The 19,297-nt window shown below is 40.1% G+C and overlaps 1 protein-coding gene across 2 annotated transcripts in view; it reads right to left on the minus strand.

Annotated features, from left to right (window-relative positions):
* LOC101680049 (SET domain bifurcated histone lysine methyltransferase 2) overlaps positions 1-19,297 on the minus strand; it is a 92,585-nt gene that overhangs the window by 4,428 nt on the left and 68,860 nt on the right. For both annotated transcript variants that reach the window (XM_045080599.1, XM_004775244.3), the window contains 8 exons: positions 14,942-15,049; positions 8,856-8,989; positions 5,192-5,235; positions 4,921-4,992; positions 3,356-3,411; positions 2,635-2,701; positions 1,661-1,792; positions 593-664 (listed from right to left, as the gene is read on the minus strand). In XM_045080599.1, the coding sequence (XP_044936534.1) occupies positions 593-664; positions 1,661-1,792; positions 2,635-2,701; positions 3,356-3,411; positions 4,921-4,992; positions 5,192-5,235; positions 8,856-8,989; positions 14,942-15,049 (685 nt within the window). The remainder of the gene's footprint in view (positions 1-592; positions 665-1,660; positions 1,793-2,634; positions 2,702-3,355; positions 3,412-4,920; positions 4,993-5,191; positions 5,236-8,855; positions 8,990-14,941; positions 15,050-19,297) is intronic.

The raw sequence follows: 19,297 nt of genomic DNA on the forward strand, positions 1-19,297 counted from the left end.
TTTCAGGTGTACAATATGATTTCAACAAAACCTTTCTATAAAATATCAACCACTTAAGTCCTTGCCCCCACCAGGCTTGCTTCTTTTTCAAAAATGTCTTAACTGGTTTTTTCTTGCTCGTCCTTAGAATCAGTGAATTGCAACCCTCCTTCCCCCAGTTAGACTGAAGATTAATGTTGGGAGAACTAAGATTTGTACACATCAAATCAAGGGAGGAGGCGCCGAGCTGCAGTGTGGTCACGGCCTTGCCACCTCCCCAGGTCCTGCTGAGTCCTCAACCTGGGGCCCAACGACCTCCCATTTTGCAATTATTTAAAAGAGTAGAAACAAATAATTGAGTCTTTTCTGATGACTAAGGTATTGCATATACGAATGTGGAAAATCTAATGCAGCACTGTCCAGCCACCTACCCCTAACTACTGTTCCCATTTGGGTATATTTTCTGTGGGTGTGTGGGCTCCTATTGCTATGTGGTGGGCTTTTTTCATTTAGTAAAATGATGAACGTTCTTCTAAAATGATTTTTATCACCTGAATAGTATTATATTACTTCAGTATATATAAATTATGCTGCTGGGTTAAAATTCACCTACCTGCTTGAAAATTGACAAATGTGTCTTCAAACAATTTACAGTCAAAAAGTGAAGTCCCGATTTCTTCATAGTCTATAGGGAGAAAAACATTTTCAGTTTTAATTTCAGTAACGGATGTAGGCAGAAACCCCTTACAAACTAACCCCAGGTAAAGGAAGTACACAGAACAGTCCAGCACTGCACCGTCCTCCCCAGGGACATGGTGGAAATGCACATGCAGAGGTGGCTCTGCTACCGCCTCAGAAGCTGCAGGGAGAGGCCCGCTCACGTGTGTTAACAAGCCCACCAGGGATTCTGAGGGGATCATGTTTGAGAAGTACTTAGTCTCTGGTAAAGAGGAAATGAATGAAAGAATGTAATGATTAAATTTTTGGATGTTTGCTTTTAGTTTCACTTTTTAGTTTTGTCCTATAGAAAATAATCCTTTCAAATAATTATATACCTTACATTGGTGCCTACAGTATAGACTGTCAAGTTTTTCCTTGTAAAATAACTGCATTTATCATGGTTTTTAAGCTTTCACTGTAGGGTCTAAGAAAGCTAAGCGGCTATATACCTGCATATACAAATGGAACTTCGGCTTCCCAAAGAGCTCCTTCTGAAAGGTCACGTTAACTAAGTGAGATATCAGACAAAACATTCTTTTCTTCTATAAGCTTTGAGTAGACATTATCAAAAAAAAGACATAAGGAACAGAATCTGAGTCAAATCAAAAACTGTAATATGATGCTATTCTCAGATGTTAGCAACAAGCAGTAAGGGGGCAGATGTGTGACTGCCTGTGTTTCTGAGTGTCCACAAGCTGTCAGTGGTTACTCTCAGCTATGCGCATCTGCAAAACCCAGCACAGCTTGCCGGGCACCACCCTGCTGTTTCCTGAATTAATGAGTTTGTGAATTACCCACATCCTGTTGGTACACAGAAGACTAGAGATCTGGAACAGTGAACTGTATTAAAGAATGAGATAAAAGAAATTGCATAGAAAGAAAATGTGTACTTTTGGTTTGGTCTGTTTTATAAGTAGGTTTGAAGAAGTCTCTGCACGTAGAAATGTGGCTATTTCGGTACCTGAATCAGAAGCAGTGTCACACAGGAGTCTTTCCTGAATCAAATGAAGTTTGTCTACTATTTCTTCAAATAAATCATTAAGAAGCCCCACTTGCTTACATTTCTTAAGAAAGTCAATCTTCACAGTTGCATCTAAGAATAAGAAAAACATTTTAGGAGGAAATGATCTTTGGGCAGCTCTCATAAATCCCTTTATGGTCATTTCTTCAGACCTTGCCTGGTGCTGGATAAGCACAGTCAGTAGGATCATAAATACAGCACATTTATCTTTTTAAAAATTTTATTTGTCAGAGAGAGCACAAGCAGAGTGAGAAGCAGGCTCCCTGCTGAGCAAGGAGCCCAGTGCAAGACTCCATCCCAGAACCCCAGCATCTTGACCTGAGCTAAAGGCTGCTGCTTAACCGACCGAGCCAGCCAGGCATCTCAGCACCTTTATCTTCTACTGTGACTTCGTCATACATACCTCATGTTTTCCTCACTGAAACAGTGTTACAAAAAGTGAAAATAAAAACTTCTCTGCTTAGCCTAATTATCTGAATCAAGAGGATTTTCTAAAATTTAGCTTCATATTTTTGAGATAGTAGCTCCCATCATTTTTTTCTGTCACAGTTACTGTGTGTCATTATAGAATGTCTGTTTCCCTGACAGAAAAAGACAGTGAGTGGCTTCAGCTTCCTGGACCCCCTTTCTGGGGTCACAGTACAAGAGGTAGCAGGGACCTGGATTCTGAGCTCAGGTAACCCTGGCTTCTAGACCAGGAAGTATATCCTTTGTTAATAGCAAAGAACAGTGGACCATCCCCATCTCAGTTACTTTGAGCTGCGGCTATGATAGAGTAGATAGTTACGATAAAAGGTTTCTATTCTTATGATTACTATAAGTCTAGACGAATTAAGTGGGATACCAGCTTTGAAATAAATGAGTTATGTTTGTAAGTACTGTAGGTCATATTTGATACAAAATTTATAGCAAACCTGTGTGTCTGCCATCCTCCTCCTTCATTTGTTTTATGAATCGATCTAATGTCAATGTTTCCGGTGGCTAGAGGGAGAGAAAAATCCAGATTACACTGATTTATTGTTGACATTTAATACTGTGTAACATGAAAACCAGTCTTTTGTTACAGACAATTCAATGATATGCCTGTGGTGAAAATCATGCCCCATATTCGTTGGTAGTTTACATGTAAACATAAAATCATTTTTGTGTAGCAAAACATCAAGAGGCATGGCAAACTCCTCTTGTATAAACAGTAAGAGGTGAAGGTTGCTGGCTCTTTTAATTTAGCTTATATGAGTATATGTTTAAAAAGTGGTCTCCAATCCCCAAAACATCTCATTCACTTTGCACAAAACAGTAATACGGAAAACTATGAAAATTACAGATTAGATCAAAGTGTGCATCACGCAGCTGAGTGATACTTGGTTGGGTAAGGATGCTTTCCTGCAGCTCTGCCCCTCCGAAGGCCGTAAGCACACCGCGGGCTCTGACACATTCACTGATGTGTGGTGCATGTGTTATCGGAGCCATGGACTATCGCCTCCTGAAGGTCATGTGGTGGGATACCCAACACATCCAGCTTTATATTCATCTCATTATGGTTCTGTTACAATTTTACCGGATATGTGAATGTTTAAAATAAGGAAGAAACTGTGTGAAGAAACTGAAAGCTATAGTAAAATGAAGTCAAATTACCTGTACATGAATGTCTGTTGGGAGACGTTTCTTCCTTCCTCTTTTTCTTTTCACTCCTAAAAAATCAGTTGAAAATATAAATCATGTAGAAACCAGAATCCATAGAGGAAAAGACTGATGCTTGATTATGTAAAATAGAAAACTCTTCTATGCTAAAAGTTATTACAAAGTCAAAAGATACAACAAACTTAGACTAAATGTTTGCAACACTTATGATAAAGCACCAATTTTCAATATAAAAATCTTATAAATCAATATAAAAAAGACGAGTAGAAAAATAGGCAAATGGGGAACCCTCTAGGAAGAGTTCATTAAATAGAAAAACAGACTGTGTCACAGGAAAACAGATACATTGATCAAAAGGGGAATACACTCAATTTTACTCATAAATAAAGATATGCAAAATAATAATTTTCTCCCTATCAAACTGACAAAGATGAAGGCGTTTAATATATAACGTTTGCAAGGATTGGAATAATTGCGTACGGTGGGGTGACCTCTTTGGCGAATTAGCCAGTTATCACGGTTTCATTGTTTATACTTTTTGACCCAGCAATCTACACAAAGTTTTCCAAATGGCACAGCTGCATAAAGGCACAAAGATGAGAAAAATGCTAGCGACACTATTCAGTGTGATAGAAACAAAAACAGCAATAACCTCAGTGTCCATCATGCAGAGACTAGTTCAGTTGTAATTCAGCTACACAACTGAATAACACAATGGGGTATTATGCGCCTTTCAAAAATGAGGTAGATCCATTTGTACAGATAAGGAAGGATGTCTGAGTGAAAACAAAATATAGTAGTAGGTATGTTTTTACAGGAAATTTTATAAGTATTCAAATAAAACTGAGTTTCTTCTGGGGAGAGGATTCATAACTGTGTTATAATCTGCTTTTAAAAAAACGATTAAAATTTTTTTTTTAATTTTAAATTTAAAATACTGGGGCACCTGCGTAGCTCAGTCAGTTGAGCATCTTGACTCTTGGCTTGGATCATGAGACTGAGCCCTGTGTCTGGCTTCACAACGAGTGTAGCGCCTGCTTGAGATTCTCTGTCCCCCTCTGCCCCTCCCTTCCAGCTCATGTATACTCTCTTAAAAAAAAAAAAATTAAATTAAACTACAATATTGTTACCTTTCTCTATCAGTAAACACTGATTGAAGCTATATTTTTTATAATAATTTCTGATAAAAGTGTACTGACTGAAAAATGAGGGTAACAATAGTGTTTAGAGAGTATTGTTTACCACTAAAAAATGCAGTTGGCATGACACAGAACTAAGCCTTTTCCAAAGAGGTCCTGTCTGTGGCCCACAGTAAGCGTTCCAGATTTAGTGCTGGTGAGACACTGCTATTCACGCAGCACACAGAGGCCATTCATGAGTGAATGTGCATCCCGTAACTCCAGTTAGCCAGGGCCCAGTTTTCCTTAATTATAACTGAAATGCTAATCATGTATTCTTAGGGAATTTTAGGGAATATGCAGCAATTTATCGATTTTAGGTACTGGAAATTCTGATATTCTTTTAGAAGAGAAGAAGTCACAAAAGTCCAAGGTTTTTACCACGTCCTCGTTTGGCTCTCTGATTGTAGAGAGGAGGGACGATTCCAGCCAGAGAATTTCCTGGGAGTCGGTCTAGTTTGCAAAGAAGAAAAATTAGTCCATTATACTGCACACTGTACAAAGAAAGTGGCAATTTTGTAAATATATAAAAATTTAACTCAAAAATCTATCTTTAAGTCAGGGAGGCCAGTAAATCAAATCAGGATATTCCATGTCTTACCTAAATGTATACCTTTCTTTAAACCCATAGTAGTAAATTTTAGAGACTTACCATTATGAGTGTTGTTCAGTGAAGCATGTTGTTTGCAAAACACTCTGAAACATGCAATTTCAAAGAACTGTTAAGTATTTTTACTTACACTTTTAACTATTATGCCTATTTTCTTATGACTTGAAAATGAACCTATTTTTCATGATGGCTTTACCCTAAATATCTGTGAAAGAAAAATGCTGTCCAAAGCTGTGTAAGTCACCCTCATCAAATGCGGACAGAGCCTCTCTCAGATGTCTTTTGTGCTCTGAGCCCTCAAACTGGTATGTTCTCAGAAGGAATGTGTGTGAAACATTTTGAACAATGGTAAGTAACTCATATATAGTGGTCAGTGGAATTTTACTGTATAAAAAAAGATATCTAAAGATCCAACATCTAAGGCACATTTTCATCTGACTACACAAAGTTCTACTGATCGTCAACAATAAATAGCACAAAATTGCATGCATGAATTTTGGGGAAAGTAGTTTTCTAACTCAGCAGCTATCTCCCCCAGACTTGAGAGCTAAATTGCATGCATCTACAATGGATCAAGGGCAGGGAAGGAAAGCAAGCAGCACAGCAGGCTATGAAGAAGAAATGGAGTGAGTTAATTTTGAGGAGCTGCTTAGGTCCCATTTCTTCCCCAGGCTCTATCCTCCTCAGCCCCAGCTATGTCTCCCTTCCTTTCCTTATGGTGCTGAGCTTCAGAAGACAGGATCCCTCTTGCCTATGGGAACCGTACGAATTCTTCAGTTTCTACCTCTTACATGCAATCTTCCTGGCAACCCATCCCTGCCCCAAGCAAAATTAATCTCACCCTTTGGATTCCAGTATCTGAACACTTTCGTCTGCCAGGCACTTATTTTTTTTTTTTTTTATTGTGGAAAACTTCGAATATATGTAAAAGTGGAGGAGAGATGATGAGCCCCATGGCTCCCTACCCATCACTCAGTTTCAACAATCATCAACTCAAGGCCAAGCCAGTTTCAGGCAAATCCCCTCCTGCTCCCATCATGCCACATGCCTCTGTTGGTTCTGGTGTCTCTTGTCCTTCCACAAGGTACTAGGTTCTCTGAGATTAGCCCATGTCCTGTTCCTCTTTATATTCTTACTGCACTTAGCAAGATATCTTGTGTAGGATAGGCACTCTAACAACTGAATATTTAAATTCAATTAAAAAGTGCATCAAAGTTCACCCGATACTTGATAATGACAAAAATGATTATTTCATTGAGTCTCCATTCATTGGTTCTACAAGACCAATATGCTTGCAATTTTAAGATATAGTGGGAATTGACTCCTTTTTGCTCAGTCTTGTAGCTTACCTAATAGTGTGTCTACTGGGTGTTTGAGGTCACTATGGAAATCATAATAAAATGAACTCTCTGAGACGCTTAAAAAAATAATAATATAATCTGAGTTTCTAAGCAAATCAAATATAAAAAGTATGATATAGAAGTAACATGATTCACACTTTCCTTTCTAGTCTCAAGCAATAAAATACCTATGGAATTTGCTCAAAATCATGTAAAATTATTTAACAAATCCCTTTTAATAATAGGCTTGCCCATGTTTTAGAATATAGGCCCCTACTTCGGCTCAGGTCATGATCCCAGGGTCATGGACTCGAGCCCTGCGTCAGGCTCTCTGCTCAGTGGGGAGCCTGCTTCCCTTCCTCTCTCTCTCTGCCTGCCTCTCTGCCTACTTGTGATCTCTGTCTGTCAAATAAATAAATAAAAATCTTTAAAAAAATAAAAAAGGAATATACTATAGCCCCCTAAGCCTGAAGAGGATATGGTGGTGAAAAGCAAGAACTCCAGAGCCCTAAAGGCCAGCTCAGCCACTCATCAGCTGTGACGTGGGGACAAATGACTAAGTCTCATAGGACTCGGTGTCTGCATCTGTAAAGCAGGGATAATAATATCTACCTCACTGGACTGTTACGAGGATTACATGGGTTAACATTTGTAAAGTATTTCAAAGTATTTTTGGCACAAAGAGTGATTATTAGATAAAATAAAACAGCGACGTTAGTACCTGAAACACTGATGAAATGGGGGGTGTGTGCCCAAAGGGAAAAATCTAGCCTCCAAATCCAATTTGAAAATACTTAGATTCTCACAAAAATCGTTATTAAAAAGATAATGCTCTCATTCAGAATATTGTGAATGAAATTATTTCACTGAAATTTAAAATACTCCATCAGAGTATATGCACATGCGCCAAAGAAGTGAGAAGCATCTGCCTGGCTTTTCAACTTCAGACCATCATTTAATTTTTTATTTCATTTTATAACTTTAAAAAAGGTTAAAACTTCTTCTAGATATCTTTTCATATGACTTTTTTTTTTTTTAAAGATTTATTTTTTTTATTTGACAAGAGTGAGAGAGCACAAGTCAGGGAGAGGATGAGGGAAAAGCAGGCTGCCCACTAAGCAGGCAGCCCAATGTGGGACTCGATTCCAGGACCCTGAGATCATGATCTGAGCCGAAGGCAGACACTCAACCAACTGAGCCACCTAGGTGCCCCTATATGACATGTTTTAGACTGCATCCACATACCAAAAAACTGAACATGACCTGAAACAATTCAGTTAACAACTGGCGTATTGATTCATTTAAATTGTCTAATTATTTAACTGAACTGCAATCTTTCATCAGAAGGAAGATCAAGTTCCTTCCTGGACAGAACAAATACAATTCTATTGGACTTGAAATATGCCTTACTGGGTCAAAATTAACATTGAAGAACTATTGAAAGAAGGGAAGCAAGATTTAAAAGCCCAAGGCAACTGAAACAGGACTAATTTGTTCAAGAACTTAATGACTGATTACTATATTTGCTGCATAGTTTATCATTTCTAAAAGCTCTTCATAGGTAAGACAGTGGTGAGAGTGGTGAGAAGAAAAAACATTTATTCAACTGACAAGATGGATAAACCAGGGACTTATGGCTAACAAGGCTCCTGTTTGCAGAAGAGAGCAACAGTGAACTGGTTCTAGGTCCTGTGAACACCCATTAGGTCACTCACGCCAGTATGGCAACCAGTGCTTTCTACTGGGAAAGAAGGCATGTAGGAAGATTAAAATAAAAACCAATTCTGCTTATTTTCTTTCTATAATATTGAGGGAAGGTATTGTGAGGTCAGAGTCCCAACTGAGCATCCCCCAAACCCTGTTCTTACTTGGAAACCATTTGCATGAAATTATCTTTAAAAATCTCTTTGTGGGGGTGCCACGGTGGCTCAGCTGGTTTAACATCTGCTCAGATCATTATATTAGGGTCGTGGGATGGAGCCCCCATAAGGCTACCTGCTTAACAGGAAGACTGTTTCTCCCTCCCTTTCTCTCTTTTGCTTGCTTGCTCTCAAATAAATAAAAATCTTTTAAAAAATATCTCTTTGTCTTGGGGCCCCTGGATGGTTCAGTTCGTTAAATGTCTGCCTTCGGCTCAGGTCACGATCCCAGGGTCCTGGGATTGAGTCCGGCAGCGGGCTCCCTGCTGGGTGGGGAGTCTGCTTCTCCCTCTCCCTCTGCCTCTGCCTCTGCCTGCCACTCCCCCTGCTTGTGCACTCTGTCAAATAGCTAGATAAAGTCTTAAAAAAAAAAATCTTTGTCTTAATCTAACCATTCCTTATTCTGTTCCCCCAAGTGTAGCTTTAGAACTGTTTAATTATACATACTTAAAAATTCCTCGAGATTTATCAGTTTGTAGAACTGCGTCGTCATTCTTGGCACAGAAAAAGTGGTAACTCTTGTTACAGGCTTTTAAATCACATCCCACGGTGGCTCCTCCTTTTTTACAAAATGCACATTTCTACGGAAGAATAAATTTTACTAAGTAAGCACCTGTTTAATTTCTGTTAACATTTAAAGTTAAAGATGTTATTAAATGTTATTTTTAAGTCAGCAGCCCTAATGTCCTTAGCAACAAATGTTAGGTATTAACATCTAGCTGCTCATTTTGAGATTTCAGTAAAGCCTCTGCTAAGTAAAGTACTTGGTTGGCACTGACCTGTAATGATCTGATTAAAAGCAGAAAACCCTTTTGTTTTAAAACAAACAAATAAAACTTTCTCTTTTTACAGGAGATTTCTACAAAAAGATTTGTCCTGACTAGGCAAAGGGTCCTGTTAGGGACACTGGGGCCCATGGCGAGGGTGCCTCCTGATGGTGCCTTGGAGAGCTGTGTGAGCCAGCAGTCTGTCCCTCTCTTAGACCCAGATCCTTCCCTATGAGACAGGACACTGCCTATCTCATAGTTTCTACTGAGGACAAGGTGAGATAAATAAGTGAAACCTCTCTGGAGTCTAGTAGTGGGGCCAAAAACTTAAAATAAAAAAAAAAAACCCTGAGTAGCAAATTTTTTCTAAGTTCAGTTTATTTGATCTCTTTTATATATTAGTCAGTTGATCTGGCATTTTATATATTGAAGGTGGTGTAGACATGGCTAGGACAGTATGTGGCCACAGCAATCTAACTGGTTTGGCGAGGGCGGGGGGTGTCCCAAGCCATGCCCAAGGTTGATTTGATTTGATTCAGGCTTTGTCTGAATGAAGGGGAAGCACAATGAAACCACCTTGCAAAACAGGAAATAGCTCAAACAATATCCTAAGGTCAGCACAAGCAACCATACAAATAAAGAAAATTCAAATATGGTAAGAAATTAGATTACATTAAAGGTGGAATTTCAAATCACAGCACAAAGAAAGATTTAATTTGGGGGGGCATCTGGCTTTATGTGTAGAAAAAAAATGAAGTTACATCCCTACCTTATAATATTTTCCCAAATAAATTCCACATGGATTAAGGCTCTGAGAGACAAGTTTTAAAGTTAATAAAAATGTATGAGGTTAAGGTCAGGAAGACTATGCAAGGAAGGAAACTCAGAAGCCACAGAAAAAAAAGACTGATAGATATGACTACATAAACAATTTAAACTTCCATTTTTATGGTGACAGCTACCAAAAAGCCAAAACTTTTGAAAGCAGAAACAGACTCATTAATACAAAGAACTGGTGGGATGAAGGGGTTAAGAGGTACCAACTTTCAGTTACTAAAAATACAAATCACAGGGATATAATGCAGAGCACAGAGAATACAGTCAATGATACTGGAATATGGTGATAGATGGTAATTGGGCTTATTGGGGTGATCATTTCATAATGTATATACATGTCAGATCACTGTGTTGTATGCCTGAAACTAATATTGTATGTCAACGGTATCAATAAAGAAAGAAATGTTTGCTGCATATTTGATAAAGGGTTAAGACCGATAAACTCAGAGAAAAATGAGAAAAGGCAAATTACAGAAGAAACACGAATGGTTAATAAAATGTCATTCACTTAAAGACTACGGAGTAACTGTGATGTGGCAGGCACTGTTCTGGGGCAGAGGGAAACAGCAGGGGACAAGGCACCCGTCCTTGCGAAGTTGACATTCTAGTGGAGAGAGAAAACCAAGGTCACATAAAGCAAACTTAAAAACATAACAATACGTGTGTTGTAAGTATCTTTTCCCAATCTGTGTTTTGTTTCTTGACTCTTTAATGAAATCTTTTAATGGACTTAAATTTCAATTTTAACATAAATAAATAAGAACAGCTCTAGTACTTACAGGAATAAGACTACCCTCATCAACATTTACCACCCCACAGGGGTGGGCTGATGCTGGAGTGAAGAGGAGGGTAAGGGAAGAAGAGCCAGAGGTAAGATCCCAAGAAGGGGTAAGTAAGGGCTGGGTCATGTGAGGGGTTACAAACCAGGGTAAGGTATTGGGGTTTTGTCTTCATACAATGGGAACAAAAAGTGATCAGCTTTTTAAAATTTTATTTTTATTTTTTAAAAAAGACTTTCTTTCTTTCTTTCTTTCTTTCTTTCTTTCTTTCTTTCTTTCTTTCTTAGAGAGAGAGAGAACATGCTGAGGGAGGGGGAAGGAGAAGGAAAGAACCCCAAGCACATTCAGTGTTGAATGCAGAGCACAGAGCCCAGCACAGTGCTCGGTCTCATGACCCTGAGATCATGACCTGAACTGAAATCAAGAATCAGATGCTCAATGAACTGAGCCACCCAGGGGGTCCCACGTGATCAGTATTTTAAAGATACTATTGTGGCTGTGTGGAGCATAGGCTGGGGTAGGGATGGGCAGGAGAGCATGCAGAACAAAGATCAGTGATGTTTAGCAAGTGTTTGAGGGAGACCCATGACTTTACTACAGGGGGTTAGTGACAGAGAGAAGGGGAGGATAGAGGGTCTGCAGGCTGGATGCTGGGCTGGGACGTTTATGAGAAGATGATGATGGATGAATGGTGGACAATTCACTGAGGTGAGGAGTGAACAGGTTTGGATGGAGTGTGTGTGTGTGTGTGCAGGGGCTGGGACTGTGTTCACTGGCCAGTTTAATATGAGCTCCTATTAGATGTTCGTGTAGATACGTTAGGTTGGTTATCATGACTGGAGGTATAGAGTCCCTGGCGTAAGTACGGACTTGAAGCCAAGGGAACTGGAAGAGGTCACACAGGAAAGATATTCAGATGGAGACAGGAGCCCAGGAGAGCTATGGGGACTGCACACTTTAGAGGTTCAGAAGAGAAGGAAAAACAGCTAAGGTGTCTGGGACGAAGCAGCCAGAAAGGTGAGAGACATAGTAGCAGAGTGTGTGCAGGAAGTCAGAGGAAGAAAGTGCTTCAAGATGTACATCACAACAATGTGATGAATCCTGCTAAAAGGTCAGCTAAAGACAGAAGTACATTGTAGTTGAACAGGTTTTTTGTATATAGAGGAGGATTTAAGATGACATTATCAGTCGGGGCGCCTGGGTGGCTCAGTGGGTTAAGCCGCTGCCTTCAGCTCGGGTCATGATCTCAGGGTCCTGGGATCGAGTCCCGCATCGGGCTCTCTGCTCAGCAGGGAGCCTGCTTCCTTCTCTCTCTCTCTCTGCCTGCCTCTCAGTGTACTTGTGATTTCTCTCTGTCAAATAAATAAATAAAATCTTAAAAAAAAAAAAAAAGATGACATTATCAGTTGATCATGGATACATGCTGAAGGAAATAATCTAGTACAAAGGGGGATACTAATGTGAATGGGATGAAGGGAAATGCAAGAGGCTAATCCTTAAGGAGGGGCAGGTGATGACTCCAAAGTGTAAGTGGCGGGTTACTTTGACAAGCCGGAGGTCCCAGAGTCTGGGGACAAAGGTGAATGGCAGCGGTTTGGATAGTAGGAGTTCCTGGCTAATGGCTCCCTTTTCTCAATAAAAATCAGACAAAGATATGTATACCACCAAGGTGAACCCTAATGTAAACTATGGACTTTGGGTGTTTTGATGTTGTGTCCATGTAGGTTCGTCAGTTGTAACAATGCACCACACTAGAGGGGGATGTTGATAAAAAGAAAGCTGTGTAAGTGTCGGGGTGGGAAGTATAGGGGAAGTCTTTGTACTTTCCCCTCAAGTGTTCTGTGTACATAAAACTGCTCTAAAAAAATAATGTCTGTAAAAAAATAAGGCATAGTCATCAATTTGGGGATGAGCAGTTGGGGTGGGGAGAGGTTTTAAAAGAAATGAGAGGATATGAAACAGTAAAGGTAGAGGGTGGAGGGTGACACGTTAAGGTTCCTTTTGACGTTTGTGGCTATGAATCTGAGATTAATCAACACATTTGTGGGTTTTTGTCCAGTTGTTCAACTGTTCAAGTGCTAGTACCACTCAGCATATGCAGACAAAAGGCAAGTGGCGGGGGCGGGGGGTGGTTTGCTAGGTGAGTAAGGAAATGTGTGTTGGGGTGGTGGGGAGAGGGAGTCCAGGCTGTTTGCAGGACAGTGGCTGTGAGGTGGGGTCACTGACTGTAGAGGGATCACGAAAGAACTGCTGGGTCTGGGGGTGCTGGGAGGGAGGCAGATGCCTAAGGAGAACTACCATTCAGCCTCTCTCTAGTGATGAGGGAAATGCAAGGTAACACTTCCTGTCAGATGCAAGAAGTAACAAGATTCGTGATACTCATTTTTGTTAAGGGCTAGGAAAGTGTTCTTTCATCCACATAAGTAAAAAATGATACAACCTTTCTGGGTGACAGTTTATTAGTATGTTTCAAAATTATTATTGTTTTTAAAAGATTTTATTTATTTATTTGACAGAGAGAGAGAGGGTGAGAGCGTGCACAAGCAGGGGGAGCAGGAGAGGGGGAAGCAGGCTCCCTGCTGAGCAGGAAACCTGTGCAGGGCTCAATCCCAGGACACTGGGATAATGATCTGAGCTGAAGGCAGATGCGTAACCGACTAAGCCACCCAGGTGCCCTGCATGTTTCCAAATTATTAAAGGGAATTCTCTCTGACTCAGCCATTTCACTTCTAGGACTACGGTGTACAGCATTGTTCAAACAAGTACACAGGATATGTGTAGAAAGATGTTTACTGCAGCATTAGTTGATTATGGTGAAAAACCAGAGTCGACTCATTATCCAGCAACAAGGGAATGGTTTCATGCATTCTGGTCTATCCCGTGGAATCCCATGGAGTCAGTAAAGAGGGTGCCACAGTCATAGTCATATGCTTACAGTTTTAGGCACATGCCATGTCTTTCTTGCCTTCCCAACTTTTGCACATCCTGTTCCCTTTCCCTGGAATTCCTCCTTTCCCGTCTTCATTACCCTCACTCCTTCCCAACTAGGAAGGCTTCCTGGGCCCCACCTGCACTAAGGTGCTTGATTGCTTGAGTGAACTGTGCTGACCCTTCTCAAAGTACATCAGGTTGTGCGGAAACTGCCCTCATATAGGTGTATGCCTTGTAAAGACTAAGGAAATGTTTGTTCCAGACCTTAAACTGTACTGTGGTGGTGGGCATTATGTGCTCACACCTGCTGTACCACTTGCTAAGCCATGAAGGGCTTTTCCTAGAGGAAGCCTACTATCACAGAACCAACAGGGTAACTACTCCACACTCTGTCTTCCCAAGGGGAACTGACCCAGGTCTAAGGGGGTTGATCCTGATTAATTATGGCCACTTCTAGCAACTAGAGCAGGTGTGGCCTCATTTAATTTTCAGAAGGGCTCTTATTCAATGCTTGGGGATGAACTTTTACTTTTTTTTTTTTTAAGATTTTATTTATTTATTTATTTGAGAGAGAGAAAGAGAGAGCGCAAGAGAGTACAAGAGTGGGGTGAGGGGCAGAAGGAGAAGCAGACTCCCCACTGGGCAGGGAGCCCAATTCAGAGCTCAATCCCAGGACCTGGGGATCATGACCTGAGCCGAAAGGCAGACACTTAACCAACTGAGCCACCCAGGTGCCTGGGATGAACATTTTCTTTTACCAGATAGGAATAAGAAAGATGGACACTTCAGGAGTTGTCTGTGACCACCCTATGACCACAACAGGACCAACTGTTGTTGTGGACAGGATGACAGAAAGGAGGATGGGCTCTTGATGACGCCACTAAGCCACTAAATCGACCAACTCTGAAGCCAGTTGTCCCTCTGGCTAAGTAAGAAAATAAGCATCATTTTTGTTAAAGCCAGTTTGAGTTGAGGGTCCTTCTACTTACAGCCCAAAAGCATTCTAATGTATATCAACTCTGCTGATGAAGTATGTTGTAGCTCATTTTAAAATATTAATTGTTCAGTTGAATTTAAGTTTCCAATACAGGTCCTATGTCTTTCAGCTCTCCAAGATGTGTCTCTATCCCTGGTTTATCAATCAAATAGACTTTCTTTTGGAAATATCCCCTTCAAGATCTGTTTATCTCATATGACTAATAAAATCATTTATACTTACCAACTTCCTTCCTCTATGGATTTCTTTCTTTACTGATTCCACATCAAAATTTCTGTCTTTATTACATGGATCAGTATCCTCACATTCCACAAGTGCTGAAGAGTACAGCTACAAATTGAGAAAACAAAAATTCACAATATGCACAAAGTACCACTGAAAGCTGCAAGTCAGAAAATGGTATCACAAAATAATACTTACCAGGAGTGGAAGATGGATTGGGGTATAACAGTGACCACCTTCGGGATATGTAAGCAGATCACAAGCCACCCTGTTTTTCTCTGGAAGTGGCCCCAATCCCTGGGCATGTTTTATACTGCCTAACCCTGACCCCCAGTGGTTAATAACGTGAATGTGGTTGGAGCCCTGACCTGAAGCTGGGCCAACTGGACTCCCTATCCTGAGAGAGTGGAGTAGACTCTGAGCCACATGGTAGAGAGCAAGCCAGTCTGCAAAGAGGAATACAGAAATGAGGTCAAGAGAGGACAGAATGGGTTCCTGATGGCTTCCTAGTCACTGTTCTTGGACCTGCCTGCATGCCGGCCTTCAGGAGCCATGAAATGCCCCTGCAGTCTGATTAAAAACCCACTTTTATGTTTAGGTTGCCTCAAGTTTCCATGTGCTACCTGAATCCAACCTCTCTCTGAATTGAAGATCAACATTACAGAATGAAATCACAAAGCAATCTGCAGATTCAATGCAATTTCTACCAAAATACCAATAGCATTCTTCACAGAACTAGAGCAAAAAATACTGAAATTTGTATGGAACCACAAAGACCCCAAATAGCCAAAGCAGTCTTTGAGAAAGAACAAAACTGGAAATAGCACAATCTCAGATTTAAAGATACACTACAATGCTATAATAATTGAAACAGTCCGGTATGGCATAAGGATAGATATATAGATCAATGGAACAGAATAGAAACCCTAGAAATAAATGCATGATTTTATAGCCAACTAATTGTTAACTAAGGAGACAAGAATACACAACCAGGGAAAGACAGTCTCTTCAATAAATGGTGCTGGGAAAACTGGATACACACATGCAAAAGGATGAAACTGGGGGCGCCTGGGTGGCTCCATCGGTTAAGCAGCTGCCTTCAACTCGGGTCAGGATTCCGGGCTCCTGGGATCAAGCCCTGCCTTGGGCTCCCTGCTCAGTGGAGAGGCTGCTTCTCTCTCTCTCCCTTTCCCTCTGCCTGCTTGTGCTCCCTCTCCATTTCTCTAATAAATAAAATCTTAAAAAAAAAAAACAACGGATAAAACTGGACCGCCTTCTTACACCACATACAAAAATGAACTCAAAATGGATTAAAGACCTAAGTGTGAGACCTAAAGCCATAAAACTTCCAGAAGAAAACACAGGGAGTAATCTCTTAAATATAGCCATGTGGCGCCTGGGTGGCTCAGTTGTTAAGCATCTGCCTTTGGCTCAAGTCATGATCCCGGGGTCCTGGGATCGAGCCCTTGGGCTTCCCTTCTCCCTCTCCCCACTCCCTCTTCACAAGAAGTTTCCTCTCTTGCTGTGTCTCTTTCTGTCAAATAAGTAAATTAAAAAAAATAAACACAGCCATAACAACATTCTTCTAGATATGTCTCCTCAGGGGAGGGAAATACAAGCAAAAATAAACTATTGAGACCATACCAAAATAAAAAGTTTTTCCACGGCAAAGAAAACCATTAACAAAATGAAAAGGCAACCTACTAAATGGGAAAAGATATTTGCAAGTGACGTATCTGATAAGGAGTTAATATCCCAAATAGATAAAGAACTCCTTTGACTCAACAATAAAAAACCAAATAATCTGATTAAAAATGGGCAGAAGACCCAAAAATTTTTTTTCCAAAGATGTACAGATGGCCAACAGACATATGAAAGATCCTCAACATCACTCAACATTAGGGAAAAGGAAATCAAAACCACAATGAGATATCACCTCACACCTGTGAGAATGGCTAGCATCCGAAAGACAAGAAATAACAAGTGTTAGTGAGGATGTGGAAAAAGAACTCTCAAGCACTGCTGGTGGGAAAGTAAATTATAGAGCCACTATGGAAAACAGTATGAAGGGTCCTCAAACAACTAAAAATAGAATACCACATGATCCAGTAATTCCACTACTGGGTATTTACCCAAAGAAAATGAAAACCCTGACTTAAAAAGATAGATTCATCCCTATATTTACTGTTGTATTATTTATAAGAGCCAAGATATGAAAGCAACCTAAGCATCCATTGGTAGAAGAATGGATAAAGAAGGTGTGGTGTATGTGTGTACACACACACACATACACACACACACACACACAGGAATATTACTCAATCATAAAAAAGGAATAACATCTTGCCATTTGCAATAACATGGACGGACCTGGAAGGTAACATGCTAAGTGAAATGTCAGAAAGAGAATGACATATACCGTATGATTTCACTTATATGTGGAAACTAAAAATAAATGAACAAAAAACCAGAAACAGACCCATAAACAGAAAATAAACTGGTTGTTGCCAGAGAGGAAGGTGGGAAGGCACGGGCAAAAAGGGTAAAGGGGTGTGGGAGGTATAGGCTTCCAGTGGGGGAATGAGTAAGTCACAGGGATGACAGGCACAGCAAAGGGAGTGTGTAGCATCGCTGTACGGAGACAGACGGCTGTGCTTGTGGTAAGCACGGCATGATGCGCAGAGCAGTAGAATTCCTCAATACGTTTACGCCTGAAACATGTAACATTGGGTGTCAACCATATTTCAATTTTTTTTTTAAGATTTTATTTATTTTATTTGACAGACAGAGATCACAAGTAGGCAGAGAGGCAGGCAGAGAGGAGGAAGCAGGCTCCCCGCTAAGCAGAGAGCCCGATGCGGGACTCGATCCCAGGACCCTGAGATCATGACCTGAGCCGAAGGCAGCGGCTTAACCCACTGAGCCACCCAGGCGCCCCCATATTTCAATTTTTTATACTTCAGTTTTTTTTAAAGAGTAGTAGAAAAAGGTAATGAAACAATAACAACAACAACAAACCCAGGGAAAAGCTTAACCCAAAGTTCTAGACCTCTACAGAAAAAAATTATTATTATTATTATTTTTTTAAGATTTTATTTATTTATTTGACAGAGAGCGATCACAAGTAGGCAGAGAGGCAGGCAGAGAGAGAGAGGAGGAAGCAGGCTCCCTGCTGAGCAGAGAGCCCGATGCGGGGCTCGATCCCAGGACCCTGAGATCATGACCTGAGCCGAAGGCACAGGCCTTAACCCACTGAGCCACCCAGGCGCCCCTACAGAAAAAAATTATTAAACATTTCTGAAATTCATAAAAGAAGAATGAATCATTGGAGACAGCCTATTAATGGATAGAAATACTCATATCATTTTTTTCTCAAATTCATCTATAAATTCAATGGAATCCCAGTTAAAATTTGTGTGAAACTGTAACACTGAAAAATAGCCACGGCTTATCATAAAATCATAGTAATTAAGACAATGTTGTACCAGCTTAGGGAGAGACAAAGTGACTGCTGGAACTGAATAGACCCAGAAACAGATCTGTGCACAAATATTATATTGTTAGCACACTGGATTAAGAGTGAGGGTTCTAGAAGTAGGCAACTTGGGTAAGAATTCTGGCTCAGGTACTTACAGCTGTGTGACCTTGGGCAAGTGACTTAACTTCTCTGTGCCTCAGTTCTTTCATCTTTAGTTTGGGCATAATAATGATACCTACCTTTTAGGGTTGTTGTAAGGATTAATAGTTTAATATGTCTTAAGCTCCCAGAACATTACCTTATGCCTCGTGAATACTGAGTAATAATGATAACTATCATTATTATCCACTACAAATCAACGAGAAAAGAGCAGATTAGTCAATAAATAATGCTGGGGAAAGTGGTTAATCATATGAAAAACAAAAAGGGAGATGCCTACTCTACAGAGTAGTCCAAATAAATTCCAGTTGGATTAAGAATCTAAATGAGAAAAGCCAAATTTTAAAATTTGGAGGAAAAAAGGTAGAACCTTAGTAAATGAAAGAATTTCTTAGGGGAAAAATCCTACAAATTATATAGGAAAATGATGAATTTAACTACATTATAAGCCTCTGACAGGAAAACCACAAATTAAAAGCCAACGTATATAATAAAGCATCAGAATCTATTTATATACATATATAAATATATGTAAGCAAAGTCAATATCTTAAAGACAAAATGCAGTCTATGAACACAAGTCACAGAAGCATAAGCACAGCCAAATGAGGCACAATCACACTAATAATCTAGGAATGCAAACAAGAGACTGTTTCATATTTATTGGAGAGGAAAAATTAAAATTTCATAATATCATGAATTGCAAGGAAGAAGAGGAAG

This window comes from Mustela putorius, unplaced genomic scaffold (genome assembly GCF_011764305.1).
Source record: "Mustela putorius furo isolate JIRA1106 unplaced genomic scaffold, ASM1176430v1.1 tig00000461_pilon_pilon_pilon, whole genome shotgun sequence".
In the NCBI taxonomy this organism is placed as follows: domain Eukaryota; kingdom Metazoa; phylum Chordata; class Mammalia; order Carnivora; family Mustelidae; genus Mustela; species Mustela putorius.